The sequence below is a fragment of the Desmodus rotundus genome, chromosome 11, assembly GCF_022682495.2.
Source record: "Desmodus rotundus isolate HL8 chromosome 11, HLdesRot8A.1, whole genome shotgun sequence".
Classification (NCBI taxonomy): Eukaryota; Metazoa; Chordata; class Mammalia; order Chiroptera; family Phyllostomidae; genus Desmodus; species Desmodus rotundus.
This window is the reverse complement of record NC_071397.1, coordinates 28205211-28225401: the sequence shown is the minus strand read 5'-3', so window position 1 is coordinate 28225401 and position 20191 is coordinate 28205211. Positions and strand designations below refer to the sequence as shown.

The 20191-nt window shown below is 33.3% G+C and overlaps 1 protein-coding gene across 2 annotated transcripts in view; it reads right to left on the bottom strand.

The window, feature by feature from the left end:
- Positions 1 to 20191, bottom strand: part of ADGRB3 (adhesion G protein-coupled receptor B3) — a 693569-nt gene that overhangs the window by 440581 nt on the left and 232797 nt on the right. For both annotated transcript variants that reach the window (XM_053914265.1, XM_053914266.1), the window contains exon 2: positions 1296 to 1406. In XM_053914265.1, coding sequence (XP_053770240.1) covers positions 1296 to 1406 — 111 coding nt within the window. The remainder of the gene's footprint in view (positions 1 to 1295; positions 1407 to 20191) is intronic.

The window sequence follows — 20191 nt, the reverse complement described above, 5'->3', positions numbered from 1 at the left end:
AGAAATTTGAAAATTTGTCTGAACCTGGTAATGTACTTTTGGACATGTTCAAGCAAACAGTAAAAATATAAATCACCTTTGTTTAAAAATAAAAAGGTACATCAAAGGCAATTCAGACAAGCAAGTTTTCTTCATTTCTGGATACAGCTGCAGCATATACATAAAAAAGCTAAAAATATGTCCTTATTGTAAAGTTTATTGTAAACCTCCTTCATGTTCTGAGAATTCTTTGACCTACTTGCAACTAATGCATTAAAATCTACTACTTACCCATTTCCAAAAGCACAGTTTACTAAGTTTTAAGATGCAGATTCAAATCTATTGTTCTGAACAAATGTTACCCTAAGAACATATGAACTAAAGGGAATATGCATTTTTCAAGGTAATTTCGTCAAAATCACTCTGAATGTCATGTCAAAAGACTGGTCATTTATTAGAAACTTCTATATTAATGGTAAACAGATCATTAGATCAAAATGCCTAAAACTTTATAGACATAGATAACACTGTTTGAAATTTCCCAAAATAAAACGGACAGCTGAAACTGTTCATAACACAATTGAAACATTTTATCCAAGAATGTACCACATGCAATGTATCCAGATGAAACTATAGGCCATTTATTATGATGATCCAAAATATGAATGTATTTGTTTTTATATATATTTGGATGGAAGTATTTATAAGTAATCTAATTAATTTAGGATTAAAAATTTATAAGGTGAAAAGTCATTTTTGTTGACATTTAATTATTTGGAGTGTATTACAATTTAAAAATAAAGACTAAACTATTTTTATTTAGCTTATATAACAAAACGGGTTTCAAATCAAAAATACTAAATTTTAAAATAATTGTCTTTAACATTTCTATACGTTTTAACAATCAATTAATATTTATGTGATTATGACATTTGAAAAAATATTGAACACATTATTATGAAATTGAATTTTATCATCTAAAGTCCTATTTAAAATTGTTTCTGAAAAGTCCTATAATAATCAAGTATTAACAAAATAACTGTTGAATTATATATTTAAAGTAGTTAATTAACATAAATAACAGTATGTAAAGCTTAAATGTCCCATACTGAAAGCAAAATAAATCTTACACATTTTTTTTTGCATTTTTTTAATTCACAGCTACTTCATTTATGGACTTTAACTGGTGACAAAAAAATGGTTAAAAAAAAAATCAGCTCCAAAAACTGACAAATGTGTAGCAAAAGATTATGAAAACATGCAGTGGTTTCATTAAATTAACAACAATAAATAGAAAAATGTAACTAACGTATTACCAGTTTGTGCCATAAATTTAGCAGCATCAGCTTGTTCCTGAGGGACCCTTTTTTCATGAACAGATCGAGGTCGCTGACTTTTAATTGTATGATCTCCCATCATTCCAAATTCTAAAGACAGAATAAAGGTTTATGAAAGCTTGTGTGTAGACATTTCTCACAAATTACATTACTGTCTCATGCAATATGTTCCTCCACATACCTAGAAGTTACTGATTAAATTCACAATTCTAAATTTTCTAGACTGAACTGCTTGGAATATTTCTAAACTCAAGTCAAAAAATGTATAAACAAGAACAAGGTTTCAAGAAACAATAACAACCGTCAATGAAATGACACATCAGGTTTTAACTCAGCGTAATTAATAGAAAGTGTACTCTTTTCTGATAATGTTGTGAAGCAATACATCAGAAAAAATACAACCACAATGCTAACTGTTGTTTTTCAGAGGTGTGTAATAGATGCTGCTTTGCCGAATAGTAATTCCCGCCCCTCACATTTTTAAGCACTCTTTTTTTGAGGGATAAGTAACCCTGTAACCTAGCCTTCCTGAGATAAACATTCACTTGATGGATTATTTCTCCAAAGATGAGGTTGCCCTTGGTGTCCTCAAAAGCTCCTAGAAAATGGTGGCTGAAGTAATTTCCATCCTCTCCTGCCCTGCCTTCCAATACTTCCTCATCTGTGTTCTAACCACAGGTAAGAGTGTTCTCATTTAGTGCAGATGCTGTGCTGTAGAAGTGGGCCCCTGAAACATGGGTAATTTTGTTAACCAGTGTCACCACAATAAATTCAATAAAATGAAATTAAAAAGCTATGTTTAAAGAAGAGAATGACTCCAGGTTTCTGACATTTAATCTTTTAGTGGTATAACCTCTCAGGAAAGGTGAACAATCTGGGCCTAACTCAGAGGCAAATGGGGTAGTGAAAAAAGTTGAAACAAAGAATGGATTCCATGAAATATTATATTTTCAAAACTTCATAAGCTTACAAGTCTGTAAGAGTCCCATGCTTATTGCACTGTTACTGTAAAGTAATGTTTATAAGAGCCTAACGTATGGAAGAGTGGTCGGTACTGGCTTATAGGAGTGTAGGCAGGGGAAAGGAATTTCTGAGGAGCAGGAAATCGTGGCACTTTCTGTTACCTCAAGAAAACCCTTCAGCCCTTAAGACCAGGTCTCTTATACATGACAGAAATGATTGGGTAAAACAGGTCCTAAGTACAGTGCAGCTATATGACCAGAACTGATAATGTCGAAATTTGGTAGTGGATAATTGCACCAGCTCATTATTTTGCCTTTTATCATCAATCTTTAAATAATCTTCTGCTAAAATATTGCACAAAACTTACTTTGTGCAATTAAGCAGTGGATTTTGTAAGCACTAATTCTACCAAGTCTTGTGTCATATGTAAGGGGAAGAGATGAGCGCACATTTTGTCCATTCTGGCAAATCCCCGCATAAATATTAAAGTATGGCCCCCGAGAGGGTGATTTGTCAGATATTCTTTCCAGATATTCTACCCAAGAGAACATGAGAAACTTGAGAAATATAAATGTGTTTGTTTTTTGTCAGTTTAGATAAAATCCAAAGCAGAAAATAGAAATTTTCATAAAATGTCAGTTATTTTAATCTTCTAAAATCCATCACTATTTTCCAACACTGCCAACATTCTTTCATTTCATTCACTGATGTGCACAGTATGTGCTACCTCAACCATGTTTCATTCCGCTAACAGGAAGTACCTGATGACATATCATATAATGATCTTGAAAATCGACTGCTTAAAATGTTTACACCTAGACTCCTTTGTACTATCCAATATTTTAAAATATTATAGACAATTGAATTTTTACTGGATCTGAAATAGCAAGAAGTTCAGTAGTAATCTTCATTAACAGTATGCTTTACCCTCTGCCCTCTAGAATTTATCACTTACATGGTGTGTGTGTGTCTGTCACGTAGGGCACTTAAGTTGGAGTGCATGTTTACATAAATGAGCTGGGGTCTCTGGTGTTCACAGTAAGGTAGTTCTGGCACTGGGGGCAAATACCGAGATAAATTATCCCATGCCCCAAACTTAACTACTTAGTAACTCTAGTTACCCATTCTAGTAGAAGACAATTCTCCTAACCAGTGGTAGCGTGATAACAGCCTGCAATCTGTTTTCTAAGGAAAAATAAATTACTTGTAGAGGGACTATTATCCTAAAATTTAGCAGACAATGGAGGACAATGTTGAGATGATTTTAAAAGTGTCACATTCAGTTTTTAATTATTTCTGAAGTTAAACACAAGTAAAATACTTATTTTTTAAAAAACAGGCATTAGTATTTAAGTGAACTATTTTATGGCATTAGCTGGAATGTGATTTATATCTCTCAAACATATGTATTAACACAATTTAATTTCAATATTGTTCACTATAGTAACTTCTGCTTTTAATCAATAATCAATATTGCATGAGCACGAATGCTGATAGCTTATCACCGGGTCACAGAACTTAAGAAATTCTTTAATTATCTATGGATGTGATTACACATTTTACATATCAAAAGTTTAAAATAAAATATTTGATTATTGCTGTCAATATAATTTATCTGAAAAGTAAGATAAAAGTAATTTATCTTTTAAAAAGTAAGAATATGAAGCCTTGATATAATTAAATTCTCCATGAGATAAAGAAGATGCTAACATTTTCTTTCTTTTTATCAGATGGAAAAATAACACTATGGTGGTATTTTCTGAATGTTCCAGGCCTATAGTTTCAAACCTAAAACAATCTGAGTTTGTAGATAAAATATGTAAACTATTATCTAATCAAGTCAGTTTCTTTTCCAATGTTTATGTGACAAGTGTTTGGAAAAAAAACCCAAAACTTTGTTTTAGGATTGTTTTCAATGGTAAGATTTAACAACAAATATTGCAGTTTCATCCCTATCTCCTAGTGGGATATTTTCAAAATATTTGTATTCTCTTTCAAATGATATTATCTTCTTCACTGCTCACAAAAAGGACGGCTAATTTGATCATCCAAACTTAGAGAAAAACAAGGCATTATTTTTGCTATTATTCTCTCATGTTGTGAGTGTGGTTGAGGTAAACCTTTATCATAAGTTCTTCATGGGTTGTTGATTCATATTCAAATGATTCTGAGTTGGCAAAAATAATATACTACATTAGTTACATGAGAAAAATAGCATAGCCAAATAAAAAGATGATTTGCTTTGGTGAAAGCAAAGAAAAGCAAGTTATGAAACCGAATGAAGTAAGGTACAGCATAATATTGTGTGTGCACATATGGCACATGAGTTATGAAAGCACAGGGTTATTTCCTATGTCCTGATGTTGATGGTATCCATTGCCTGTGGGCACAGAACTGCATCTGGGTATAAAACTCTAATGATTAAAGATGACTGCCATGTTGAGGCACATTTTCTGATACACATTCTCTGTTCTTCTTGATAAAAAGCAGAAGTAGGATACAAATAAAGTTACATGAAAGAAATGTTTTGAAAATGTGTTTGTTGGAATACAGTTTTAGGTCTTTTCTTCCCCCATCCAGGAATATAAAGTAGATCATTAAGGAAGAAACAGACCTGAAAACTGACACTTGATCATTAATTGTCAGTTATGAAGTTTTGTCTGGAAATCAAGGGTTATAATAGTGTGAAATTGAAGTCATCAAAAAGTTAAAACACATATCTGTTTGTTTTACCATGTATTTATTTTTAATGTATATACAAGCAGAGCATCAGATTAGTTGATACTGGTTATTACTGAAAAATGAATAAAGATGCAAAAATGAATAAAACTGCGATCTATCTTGCAATGTAAACACTAACTGCACATTGTTAGCTAGCTTTCCTTTGCGTTTCCTCAGAAACCATCTTAGCCTAGGCTATTACTGTTTTCAACAAACTTTCAAAGTTATGTCCTACTTACACTCTACAACCCAACTGCACTACATTTTGTCATGGAATTGGTCAAGCCACTGCACCCTTCCTCATTTTTCTTCACTGGAGACACCAGCTCCTCCACTGGGCCTGCAATAAAGCTCCTTTCCAAGTCCAGCTCCAAAGACAACTCCTCCACGAACTATTTCCCAATCACGTAATCATAATTAACCTCTGTCTTCCTTAATTTACGTTTTGCTTCCCATCAATAATAGACTTCCATTTTAACTATTAGATTAAGTGCCTTATTCCTCTTACTAGATTATAAACTTCTATGGGAAGGAAAATGGTTCATTAGTTTTGAAATCATCTCCTGCTTTGCACGTGGCTGAGGTTCAGCACTTGTTTATTATATAAATAAATTTCATGTTAAGAATTTTTCTTACAAAATGCAAGTTTCTAGATTTCTAGAAATATTTCTTTAACTTGCTTGAGGAACAGTTTGATGGGTAAAAAATAAAATGTTTAGTAAAGTACTTGACAATTAGTTACATGTGATGATGATGGTAAACATTTCCTCTGTCAACAAAGTTTACTATCCATAACTATATTCTGGTTATTATAAAAATATTTGCAACATTATTTTACTTAGAACTCAAATCTCACTGCCCTAAAACCAAGTTTATTATTCTAAAACACAGCTTAACTTTGTCAATGAAAATGTATTAATTACTCAATGTATAAGGAACTAAGCTTATAAAGATGAATAAGAAAAAGGGAAGGGGTGAGCAATGGGGAGAAAGGTAGGACAATTCTAACTGAACAACAATAAAAAAAAAGCTCATAGCCCAGTGAAATCCACTAATCATTACCCGATCCTCTGAAACACACAAAATTATTTATTTTAATAAAAATATTAAGCTATACTTGAAACCCATTTTTACCTTAATTTCTGAGATAATATATTACTTTTAAAAATAATGATTTGCTAATAGGTCTTCAGAGAGATTATGTATCTTTTAAGCATTCAGCTAGACATTTGAAGTGACATTTCATTTGTCATACCATAAGTAATAATATTAAATGCATAACTTGTTGACAAAATAAATATTCTATCATCTGACTAGATTCTGGTGGTATAGACAAATAATACCAAGTATTAACCAAATAAATTCTATTAAGAAGCAACCTGATATTTTCTGAAATAAGATTATATATTGCATTCTGGGTTCATAGTTAGTCAGGAGTATTAGTTATTGAATTTATTCATTTATTTTTACACTTATTGGAAATGGAATGGGCATACTTATTCTGTATGCAAATAGCGGAGACATATTTACACAGTAAAGAGCAGCAGAGATACCATTCTGAGATTTAAAAATATATTTTTGAAAATGTGCTAATACTTAAAAACTGTATTCTTTCACTCGACAAATATTTGTTGAGTATCTAATACAGCCAGGTGCTTTATCAAAAGATTGTGCTTACAGGGGAAAAGCCTGGAGTCTGTATTACCAAAGACGTCTGTAGAACTGGCATCAACCATGTTTAGAAACATCGAATTTTCAAATAGATGTCATTAGTTGAAAGTTTGAAGGACACTAGTTAAAAATACTTTGTGCTTTTGCTTATAAATTAACTAATTTTATTTTCCCAAAGAACCAAACAGAAGTAGAATAAGCAGATAGAAGACAGCTTCCAAAGAATTCAAGAAATACTTAAATAAAATTTAAAAAGTAAAATTAATATTAGTAAATATTTAAAATAAAATAAAGACATACTGAGGTTTATTAGCAATCTGAGAAATCCATCATTAGAGTTTAAGAGGTTAACTAATATTCTTTCCTTCAAATTGCTTTTTGGTTGCTCTGCCATAGTTAGCCACCTGGCTACAGGGACCACAATGCTGCTATTTCTTACAACAACAAAACCAAACCTTTCTTTTCAAAATACTCCCACAAAATGGTCTTATTAAATAGTTGCCCATGATTAAGTAGATGGGCAATTTTATGCCATTCCAAAAATGAATAAAACAGAGAATAGTCAAAGGCCATACTGGCACTATGTTTATAAAAAATTAAATATGCTCAGGAGTTTTCAATTGTTAAATTGTGAAATACAAAATATTTATAGAAATGATTCTCAAATAACATTTAGTATGCATACTCTTAAACAAAGATGCTATATTTGAATTTATATTTAATCCAAATAGAAACTTGGAAATCACTACATGTACTAGATTTTTTAAGATATCCTCACACATGTTTTTGAAAATTATAAAACACCTTATCTAGAATGATTCCAGGAAATTTGGGGTGTAAACCCTTAAATCATCATTTTTATGCTTATATTGTCTTCCTCCTGGGAAATGTGAGTAAATTGGATGAACTGCTCTATGTAAAAAATCATCAATGTGTGTGATCATGTAAGAATTATTTGTTAATATTTCTTATATAGTATCCATTTGCATTTTATTAACTCATCTCTTTTGAGATAACTATTTAATTATTATAAACTATCAGTAATGGTTTGTTTGAAAAATATTTGTAGATGATGAAGTAAATCAACATAGAAACACATAAAAGAGAAATTCAATTCTACTTCTAGTAGCAACTAGTAATTGAATGTCTTTTCTAGTTGACCTGTGCCAGATTTCAGCATATTAGCACCTAAGTAGAGAAATATGAGCTTTACTTGAGCTCTAACAAGTTTTGCAGAAGATGAAAACTCTTACACTATAAGATTTGAGTAATATGATTGCTAAAATGGCCACATAAAAAAGATCTTGGAGAATCTTAAATATAATAACGTAGGCTGAATTGTCCCTGGATGAAGTATTTCTTATTTCTTATTTTCTTAACAAGAACAGAGCTTGGTTGGTTATAGGTTGAGTTCATCTTTAGACCGCTGGGTCCAAATTATTGGCAACTAGAGTAATAGTGCCTCCCAAATTTACAGGAAAAGGGTTTTACAAGAAAGTCTATGCTTTAAAAAATGTGACACTTTTTGGTTTGATATTTTTGAAAGAGGTTACCTTTGTATACCTATCATATAATATATATTGTATTATATAATATATTTATTTAGACTGTTCAAAAGTGATTTCTCTATGATTTTTAAATTGCAGCTTATATCCATATGGTACCTTTCAACTTGCTAAAGCTCATTGTAATTTATTATAACAGTGAAGAATAATTTAACTTAAGGCAATATTACTGTATGCATATTTACTAAAAGAAATAACTTAATAAGGTATTATATACATAGTACTTTCTACACCCTAATTAAATGTTTAAAAATTGGATAAATGGTTGCTTAATCAAGTATTTCAATATATAAACAGTGGATAATCCATAAAATGTTTGCTTTTTTAAAAATAAGATGCTGGTATATGCGTATTTCTGACACATCTTTATTGTACTTAAATTATGTTCAATTGAGTAGCATGGCCTCAAGTTTATTCTTTGTACCTGGAGTTAAGAGAGGATTTAGTCGGCCTTTTACCTGTTGTGTTCATTCAGAAAATAATTTTTAGAGAATCTAGAAATATCAAAGTAAATAGTTCTAGTCATGTTTTACCACTTACTACTGTTATATTTCTATAGTTAATTACAGAATTTTTAGCTCAAAGCAGTATCACTGTATACATATTTACTGAGGCAAATAGCAAAACTTCCCTAATGAAAATAGCTCTACTAAAACATGCATACAGTGTTTATAATAATTTGTAAAAATAATAGTAACACCATCTTAACCATTCCTTTAAAATTTTAGTTTATTTCTTAGAGACAAACGACTGACTATACATGGATAACATTTTCATTAATATTATAGGATATAAATTATCCCTATAATCAAATAGCATATATTCAAACTTGTTTCCATAAGTCATCGTTACTAGTATTGAAACCCAAGTGACATTCCATGGGGAGAACTAAGAGTGAAACGCCTTTCAGAGCAGTGCTTCACGTACCAAAAGATATTTAAGACCATTTTAACCACGTAGGCTAAAGCCGAATGTGCGCAGTTGGACAAATAAATGGGCAGCCACAGATGTAGTTCATCTTTCAGAGCACCGTGCCTTAAGATCAATCGACTTGTTTCCTCTTTTTGTAAAGCGGATTCTGGGAATGTGATCTAAGGTTCTTTTTAAGTTCTGAAATTGTTTTCTCAGGTCAGAAGTTGGCCCATGGACATATGGGCCATCTCTCAACAGACCAAGAGGCCACAAGGACCTGACCAAGCTTGATCAATGGATCTGTACACAGACACGTGCGCTAGAGGCTAAGGCAAAGAGTTGTAGCAGTTGCTTCTCAACATTTTCCTAATCAATTTTTGGTGTTATTTTGATTCATACGTAGCACTGAATTATGGTTCACTTTGCTTGTGAGGTCTCAGATTGCCTGATACTTGTTTAAACCTATGCATCCACATTGGAGAGGAATTTTTTAGAAGACATTATGTTTCCAAAGGCATTTGGAAATGAATAAGTTTTATTCATTCAACAAACATTATTAAATAATCTATTTATTACATTCTAGACCAGATTCTAAGCAATGGGGATAAAGCAGTGAACAAAGCAGACAAAAGGTTGTTTTTGTAAGAGAAAATTTTACAGTTATTTCAAGTCTGATTTATAAGGTGTTTATAATCTTATATAAATATTAGATTTACTAGATAGCTCTTTATAGAAGTTAAATATAAGCAGTCATATACATATTACATTAATAACTTTTAATTTTATTCTTTTATTCATAGACTAGTTCAGATAAAACTAAGAGAAGTTCATATCTCATCCACATCATTCTACAGAATTGGTTAAGAGAACCATTCAAATTAAAACTGTTGACACAGAACCTATTACTACCACGGCCCCCAAAATATTGTGATCTCATTGGTTTCTCTTATATTATCTTTAGAGTTTTCTTTCTTTTAAATTTTAATTGATTTTGTTATACACTGGTCTATTCTCAATATATCTTAGAAAATAATATTTACTTGTCATTCCATTCTCTTATATCTTTTAATATGTTTTTATTTTTGAAAACTCCCCAAGAAATTGCTAGATATTTATGTTGCCTTCAAAGGTTTATTACCAAAGAAACAATTCCTAGAAATGGTTTTGCTTTGAGAAAGCACAATTTAAATTTTGATTGGTATTATTATACTGTCTCTGAAATATTTCTTCTAAAATGCTTCACAACAGGTAGTGTAAGGAGAGAAAATGTTAGATTTTGTGGTCTATTTGATTTTTACCAATATATATATATCTTTTTCCTGGTTAGTGCTTTTTCACATTTTAGTATTCAATATTTCCATACATGAATTTTGTGTGATATTGATACTACTATTCCTGCTTATTATCACATTTGTTGGCTACAGCTTTTTTCATATTTTGTGCCCTCATATGTAATATTTCAGCCCCTCAGCATCATTTTATTTTAAGCACATGTCACAAATATAACGTATATAGTTGGATTTTAAAAATACCATCTGATCCCTTTTTCTTTCAATAAGAAATTAAATCCATCGACATTTATTGTACCTATTAAAATGTTAAACTTACTTCTTCCATCTTATATTAAGGTCTCTCTTCAAAGTGTTTTCTTGTTGTTTGTTCATTTTTCCCCTTCCCTAACTTTTCTTTGGACTGATAGGAATTTTCATTGTTACATTTTTGTTCTCTAGATACCCTACTTCAATTATTCAAATTGAATTATACTGCAGTAACGGCATTGCATTCACTTAAATGTATTTTTCAATCTACCATTCTCTGTTGAGCCAGCATCAGCACCCTCCCAAAGCCAGATGAAGGTTTGGCTGTGCTACCACTTCTCCTCCGCCTGACACCTGTATGCCAGGTACTTCCAAACTGACATCACTACCCGGAGCTCCAATAATTTAGACTTAACTGTTTATTATATTAAGTTCTTTCTTGGTCTTTTTACTTGGAATTATTTTAATTTTGTTCAAGCATATGATTTAACAGGAAAGAGGTCTCACATTGATTTATCTCGGCCTCCCACTTGAAGGTTAGCTTAGCTAGACCTAGAAATTAAATATCAAGAATTTTTTTCTCACTGAACTTTGAAGATAACTTTAGTACTGAATTTTGAAATTCAGTATTTCCTAAAAAGGAAAAAAAAATTTCTTATAAAAGAATCTGCCTTTCTTTCTGGATGGGATTTTCCTTTTTATGCTTGGAGTTCTGAAATGTTTCCAGCATGTGTCTAGACATTGGTCTCTTTCATTCCACTTACCTGGTACCCTGTATTCCCTTCCAGTCCAAGAACCAGCATCTCAGCTGAGCACACGGAATGAGTTTTCCCCTGGGTCAACTTTCCCTTGTCTTGGTAATCTGCCATGTCTGTTGTGGAGGTTCCGAGTTACTACAAACTGTACTCTACTTTAATCTCAGCCTTCTACATATGCACTAAAAACCATGTCACGGAATACCCAACACCCGATTTCTTCTTATTAAAAGGTAAGTGCTAAGCCTATTACTTTCCATTTCATTCTCTGAAAAATTCTCTTTCCTACTTACAGGAAGCTTTCAAAGAGTATCTGCAAATTCCTCTCTTCCCACTCACCCAATAATGTCAGGCAATCTGACTTCAAGCCTCTTTCCTTGAATGAAACTGCTCTCTTGAAAGTCGTTTGCCTCTTAGAAACTCACATTTATCTTGAGCTTTCAGCATTTAACAACCCCCACTCTCCCTCATCCCATAGCTTTTTCTAACATGCTCACCTCCCTTGGCTTCCTAAACTTGCTGATTTGCTTTTCTTCCTCCTCCTGACTGCTTCTCTGTCTCCTTCACTGCCTTAGTGACTTTTTTTTTTAAAGCAAAACTTTTATTGTATTTTTCCTATTACCACTTAACCTCCTTATAACCCCTTCCCCCTCGTAATCACCACATTGTTGTCCACACCCATGAGTCTATTTTCTTTTTTGCTAGGTCCCTCCACCCTCTAACCTCCACAGCCCTCCACTAGCTGTCAGCCTGCTCTCTATCTATGAGTCTGTCTCTATTTTGCCTGTGACTTTCTATCCTCTAAATGTGAGTTTTGCCTCAGGGTCTGCCTCAACATTTTCTCTTTCAGAAATCTACCCATTTCTATAGACGTAGGTATCACATTTAGGCAAACAGCTACCAGTTTTTCAGTCCCCTTGTCTGATGGAGATCTTCCAAACACCTGCCCTACAGTGCCATGGAGATATTTTGCTGGCAAAACTAGCATTTATGAAAACAAGTTAATCATTTCTCTTATGAGAGTTGCTCCTAGCTATGCATTTCAATTTATTTTTAATAAACATACAGTGCTCAAAATAAATAGTTCACAAATAAATAAATAGCAAAATTAAAATTAAAAGCTGACCAGAAATAATGTAGAAAACTATCTTAGGTTTACCAAATTATCTGATGGTCTAGTCTGGTTATGTAAAGACAGGCTTTATGGGAATTTGATCTGGGAAACTGAGTAACAGTAACGTGATCGCAGGGAGATAAGGTGAAGCTTCCTGGGATAGCCGGAGAAAGGAGTGGGTTTAAACGATCCTGGGAGAAGAATAGAGAGAGAGGCGTCCATAAAAATTGTGGGAGGATGATAGAAGATGAGAAAACTGAGGGATTCCTGTGGAAGGACTATCAGAAGCAATTTTAATAACAGTGGTATTTAAGTGTAAATATATGTAGTATGCTGGGATGAAATATAGTTCCAGTCCAGGAGAGCCAACTTTCATTAAAAGCCAACTAACCCTGTGTTAGAGGTATTAAAAGGAGGTGGTAACAGAGAAGGAACATTGATTTTATGTTGAGACTGGCAAGTGACAGAATAAAGAGAATATCCCTAGCACAAAATACAAATCAATGATTGATTAAATATCTAAAATACATGTAAGAATGGACAGGAATATATATAAAGAATATATGCAACCCCTCCCTCAAAGAATCCTTAGGAACACCAGGGAGATATTAACTTTCTAGTTCTAAACTACGTGGCAGTTCAAGCCAAATGTTTCTAAAAAATTATTCTAAAGGAAAGGTTGTCTTCAGAAGTCTGGAGAACTCAGGAGCACAAGTCTGGGGTACAGGCTGACATTCTTATACTGGTAACTGGGAAGCTCATATTGTTAAGGTCCATTAAATATGGTCTTTTTACCTGATTTTGTACTTTCTTAACCATATGTGAACCCTAACGGTATCTAGCAAGGAGTCCAAGGAAACATCATCACAGGACTGGGTTTCCACGGGCTGGTGGCCAAGCGGCCAAGAGCAGGTAAGGGGGTTCCGGAGCGCATCCGTACATTCTGAGTCCCTGCCCATTTCAGTTCCGGATTCCCTTCCTCACTCACCCTGGCCTTTACAGCGTACACCAGCTCTGACTACCCAATTACAGCAAACTTTCTCGCCACGGCTTAAGTGGGAGAAGCAATTAAGATAATGATACTTTGAAAAGAGAATGTCTTCTTTTGTGTTGTAGTTTTAATTTTTTTACTGTTTTACCTGGTAGTTTCCAATTAATTATAATCTCTCTTAAAATAAGTATATTCCATATATCATTCTTTCTTTGCCAGAGGCTTGTCTCAGAGTGTATCCTCCCAGCTGGGATACACCTGGCTTATTTTAATTATGGACATACTGGGGTTTTTTTGATGACTAAAGTTTGATGAGTCAACATTGTACAATAGCTATGCCAAATCTCATTGTTAACTTTGATTGCATTTTTTTAAGTATAGAATTCAGAACTTTTGGACTACTTAGCATTTAGTTGTGGTCATCATTTTTTTTTAAAGAGAAATATTCATAAAGTAAAATGTGTGGAAAGAAAAGTGCTCAGAATGGTAAAATAACAAGAACTGGAGTCAGAACTGTGTAAAAATTAGTTTAGTGTCAGGCTTATTTTAGAGATAAAATTTGGAGTGCTCAATGAATAGGGCACTTTAGACAATAAATTCTAGTAGAAAAGCTCAAGCAAATTTAAATAATTAAACTTTAATATAGAATTATGTGATATAAGTGCCATATGAATAGATTTTTATTAGAATTTAAAAAATGAGAATATTTAGCTTGGTAAGGGGGACACCAGCAAGAAATGGTAACTTTCTTTGACTATCTGAAGACTTGTTATATAGCAGAAGGATTATAAATAAATTAACTATGTTTTTAATTAAAAAATACCTAGGACAAAATGGGCCAAATCTACAGGAAGAATTTTCTAACAATTTGGGGCCCATAAAAAGGAACGGGTGCCCATATGAAGTACCAAGCTTTCAATCACTAAAAGTGCTATGTGAATAATGAATAATGTAGAAATGATTCCTGTAGGGATTTATCTCTGATTCCTGGAATCTGTCATTATTTTCTTCCCCTAAACCCCATATTCTATCAATTTCCAACTTGTAACAATGTCTTCATCCAAAGGATGTTACAAATCAGTCAGTCTCTCACCTCTACCACTAACCTAGTCCAAACCCCACTAGCCTCTAGCCCTTGGACCGTGGCTGCAGCCTCCCAACTGTCCACGCTACTGTCCCCTCCCTGCACTGCCACCATTTCTCCTGCTTGTAATCTAGTCTCCACCCAGCAGACAGCCCAATAATTTAAATGGTAAAACAGGTGATGTAAATACCCTTCTTTAAGCTATTTATGCCTCCCTAATTCTTAGAGTAAGAGCCAAACTCCTTATCCTGGCTCTCATTAAGAGCCCTACACAATCTGGCCCAGCCTGCACATCTAAGGTATCTCATATTATTGCTGCCATCACTCACTATGTTCTAGCCATACTGGCCTTCTTTCAGTTCCTTACACATAGTTCTTTCCTCCTTTGTACTAAATGATCTCTTTAACTAGGAATTTCTTCTGATCTTTGCATGGCAGATTCATTCTTGTTATTTTTATGTAAGCTAAAATTTCACCAACTTGAATAGGTTCTTCCTGACCACCAAATACAAAATACCTATACAGACATTCTCTAGACCTGATTTTAATTCTCTGTGCAGAACTTATTGATATCTGTTTTGTTTATTTACTTGTTTAATAACTATATTTATCAACCTATTAAATTGAGCTTCATAAGAATAAGAGTCTTGTCTGGCTTGTCCTTCATTGTATTTTGTGCCTCGTAAATGACTGAAAAATATGTTGGAACAGAGAGAGAGGAAGGGGAAAAACATTATCCTTGAATAAAATCATGATCTTAATCTTACTCCCTAAACCATGGTAATTTCCTCAGATGTATCTTTCAATTCACAAAAATATCTATCAACAGTGTCCAAATTAGTGCTTAACCCACCTACTGAATTTTTTAGTTCAGTGACTATATGTTTTATTATTGGTAGTTCTATTTTTTCCAAATCTATTTTTTGTCCATGTTGTTCTATATTTGTTATTATTTCTACTCCTTTTTAAAAAATCACTTTAAACATATATCATTTAGGATTTACTTAACAACTTTCTTTTTTCTAGTTCTTAGTGTGCTCCTGGTGTTCTATTTGGTGATTCTCCTGTATGGTCTCTGTTTTCTATTTTATTTTATTTCATTTCATTTCATTTTGTCTTATCTTATTTCTATTAAGGGTTAATTTGCCCATATTTTTCCCTGTGCAATTCCTATAATCTTCAGTATGAAAGTGTTCTTCCAAGAAGGACATTTCTTGGCTTTAAGTTGCTACATCACAAAAGTATAAATTGGCACCATGACCCTTCATGGTGTATGATAGTATTAATTTTGTGTGTGTGTGTGGGGGTGCCTCGCCCCCACCCTGCCGCCCGCCCAACCAAAGCTGAAAGAAGACAACCTTCCTTCTCGCTGTTCCCAGGGCCACTGAATGAAATGTCCCTAGACCTTTTCCAACAGAAAGGACAGCTCTTTGATACCCCAGGTTCTATATAGTTGGATTGATTTTTATTTCCCCAACCTATACAGGCTGAGGACACTTTCCTGTCCACAAAGCAGCATCAAAATCCTAATTCTTAGACATTCATAGCTTATAGCTGTGCAAATATTCAAGAGCTGCCAGCTTACCCTCACTATTTGTGTTCTTTTTATTGTTAGTGTTGTATGTTAGGGACACCTATCTATACATTTCCTCTTCTTTTCAGCTTGGATCATTTTAGTTGTCTTTACATTTTATCCCACATTTCTATGTGTTTGCAGCAGGTATGGGTTCCATCCACATCAGCTCATTCTGCCACTGAGGATTCTTTTCAATGAGTTGGGCTCTCTATTTAAGTGCTATCTTCCTCATGAGTTGTTAGGTTCTATTACTAGTCCCATTTTAGATATGGAGATGATGAGGTTTCAAGAGGTTATGTCACTTGCCCATCACTATACAGCTAAGATATGTTGGGTCTGGGACTCAAAAAATCACATCTAACTGATGCTCAAGCCACACTCTCAAGTACAAGGCCATCTGGTTAATTGGACCACTAGAGTCCCTTTCAACTTTAAAATAAATTCTATATTCCTGCACTTTGCAAGGTTTACCTCCTAAATTGGAATATATGGTCTTATGATGTTAATCATGGTGGAATATAGAATCAGGCTAATGTTTGCAGAGGTTGTATAATCTTACCTGCAGGTAACTTCCAACTGTTTTATAGGTTTTCCTTGATACTTCATGGCAAAGAAAATATGCTAAAGTAAGAGCCTCACAATGGGAATTGATATTAAGTTGCCCTACAAAAGAGTGTAGTCTTTGAGTGTTGTTAATGTGAGGTTGGATATAATGAAAATATTTTAATGGTGAGTAATGTATCACACTGCTTCTTCCCTAATGTTTTCGTCCTTGGCAACAGATGCCTTTTCAATTTTGCTTCTACCAAAATTTCCTTTATTGAGCGTAAATATGAAGAGGCATTTATGTTTTCAATGAAGCATTTGAAAGTGTAAGTACTAGGCCAAGTTAGATTTATTCTCAAAGAGACCCATTAAAAAATCAGATAAGTTTATACGTTCAATCCTGAAGTTACTGAGGCTGTAAAGGCATAAATTTTGGTGCCCTCTACAGACTGTAAAGGCTTTCTGACTCCAATCTTAAAAAAGAATAAAACTCTCACAACAGCACGCAGTTCTTCTTAGTAAATGGCTGAGGAAAAAAATCGAAGTCCTTTACCAGACAAGCAATCTGTTAATTACTCATAAAGGTCATAACTGAATCACACAAGAACTTAATTTTTCTCTGTAACAGTGCTCTATGTTCTTCTCAAACCCCACAGTTTCAGAGAACCATAATTTCCCACTATCTTGAAACACTAGATTGACCTCAAAAACAAGTCTGGATAAAACAGTCTTTCAGACATTAAAAAAAAAAAAAGAAACACGAACAACTACCAAATGACGTTTGACATTTAAGAATGACTTTTGTGTAGCAAATAAAGTTATTTTCCAAAAAGCCAACATTCAAACTTTCCCAGAAACACATTTGCAAATGTAAGGACATCACCAGCTAAAAAAGTAATTACTAACCATAAGCCTTTCACTAAAAATAGCGAGGTTAAATGCCCAGATTAAGTAGAAATGCTCCATCAATCCTCACATCTCTTTTGCAAAACTGATGAATTACTTTTGATAAGTCTACTGAAAGAACATTTCCTAATTGCTAAACCTGCTTCGTTTCTAATTACAGCCTCCTCTCAAGATGAACTGCATCTTATGCTGGTATCCAGAGTGTCTCACCAAATTGAATGCCTTAGACATTTAAAGTAGGTTCGTGGTTTGTTGTCTTGACCTCAAGTTTTGACCTCCAAATCTCACGCTGATTTATAAAAGGCAATCTGTAGGCTCTGAGCCCAAATTGTCTAGAAAAGGGTGGTTAGAACCATTTAAGACCCACTCTGAGACCAGCCAGTGAGCAATGCCAACAAACACATTAACAAAGTTAGGATGAAATAAACATATAAAATGAAACTTAGACTTTTTTTTTAGTTTTTAGTTTTTTGCACTTAGGTGAGGATACCAACATTCCTTAGTACCTACTATGTCACGCTTTGTAGGAAGACAGAATTTTTTACTTCATTTAGATTTCTTTGAAATAAAAATTCTTGTTTCCTCGGCAAATGTAGAGATGAGGAAGTGAAGAATAATATAATAGTGTTCAGTTATACCATCAACTAAAATGCTGAGACTCAAATGAGGCATGTGTTGTGTTCAAGGCCCGTATTCTTTGTTCTACAATACTAAAAGTAAACTCACAAAGGCAGAGCATTCTTCCCCCATATAGAAGTAATTCAAATTCAGAAAATAAAGATTTCAGAAAAAAATTATGTCTCCCTACTCCTCTACCAAAATATTCTTACTAACATTATCTTCCAAATTTGGACTCTCTTTTAGGGGGAAGCATATATAATAAGATGTTTTAAGGTTTTTTGAGAACTCGTATGAGGGGTTACCTAATAGTAAAAAGATTCTGCTCTTAAGAACAAATTTACTGAATTAAAATCTCCATTCTCTCCTAGGGATACAAGAGCAGCTTTCACCATTAAAATTCATCCCAAGGGAAAAGTATTGATAGGTATTTTTCAAAAAGAAAAAAAAAAGAGGAGGCCCTTCTAAGAATTACTGCAAAATTTAGGGGAGACTGAAATATTTCCTAAGCGGACATTCACTTAAATCACCAGGCTTGCGTCCCAGCTTGGGTGCTGCGAGGAGACAGCACCTGCAGGAGATACATCCTTCAGAGAGTGTAAGCTACGAATGCAGGACTGGCTTATTTCCACAGCTGAAGGAGAGAGATGAGGATTTGGACACCTTTAGGGTTAGAAAGAAAAAGACTTAGGATAGAAATGATTCACTCTATCAGCGATCAGGAAAACACAACACGGAATCACTTAGGAGAATTTTATGACTTTCAGGTGAGAGTGAAACTTCCTTAATGGAAATGTTAGAAGGTAAACTAAGAATGTCAATGAGAGGATACAGGCTTATTGACTTTTTCTGTGATGGGCTGCTTTGGGGGAAGACCCACATGTGGGGTTGGAAGAGGAAAGCAGAACTTGGAAGTAAGACAAAGAGAAATGGTGAAAGTAAACAAAAAACAAACAAAAAAAAACAATTAAGAGAGTATTTCACCAGGGAAGTCAAGCCAGACACATTCAATTAACAAAAAGAAATCTGTTGGAATTTCAGAAGGTTAACTAGACTTGGAAATGAAGTAATCATTGGTAACCTTCAAGAATCAAAAAATTTCCAAAAATATGAAAGAAGAAATAAGTTGATTAGAAACAGAAAAACCTTAGAATCGATCATGGGTAAAGCCAAGAGATGTGTTTTTTTGTGACTCAAACAAAACCAATGAAGACATAAAAATACATGTAAAAATTGAAAGGCCCAAAGATAACTACACAATTTATAGATTAAAATGTTAAAGATAATATTATTTTATTTTTATATATTAATATCTCATGGGATTTGCAAATATTCAAACAAAAGTAGCAATAGTAGTTCAAGAAGTGGGAGAAATATTTAATTGTCCAGTAAACCAAGAAGACATAGAAAATGATGTTACTGGGGACCAGATGTTGCTAACAAGGACCAGATTTATATACACTGGGGAGGGGCTGACTTTTGAACTTTTACAAGAAAGTTATTTCCTGATATATATGAAATGTTACAAAACTTGAAAAAGATGAAAAGGTACCAAATTTGCTTTATAAAATTATGACATGTATAGCAAAATATGAAAAACATAATTAAAATGAAAATAAAGCAAAATAATTTATGTGAAAATCATAAATAAAATACTAGGATAAAATTAATAGTTCATGAGAGGAAAAATCTCTCACAACTAAGAAGGGCCTATTCACGAGAATAAATAAGTATTGGGAAATCTTTGAGAAAAATATAATTTAAATGAATCTGGAAAAACTTGAAATTCATTAACTTTTCTGAACTAAAATTCTTTTAAAACTAGGAATCCTTAGTAGGATTAGAAAAAACCACAAGAACTGTCTCAAATCAATAGTTATACCTTACATAGTAAAGGAACTCTAGCGATAACCTC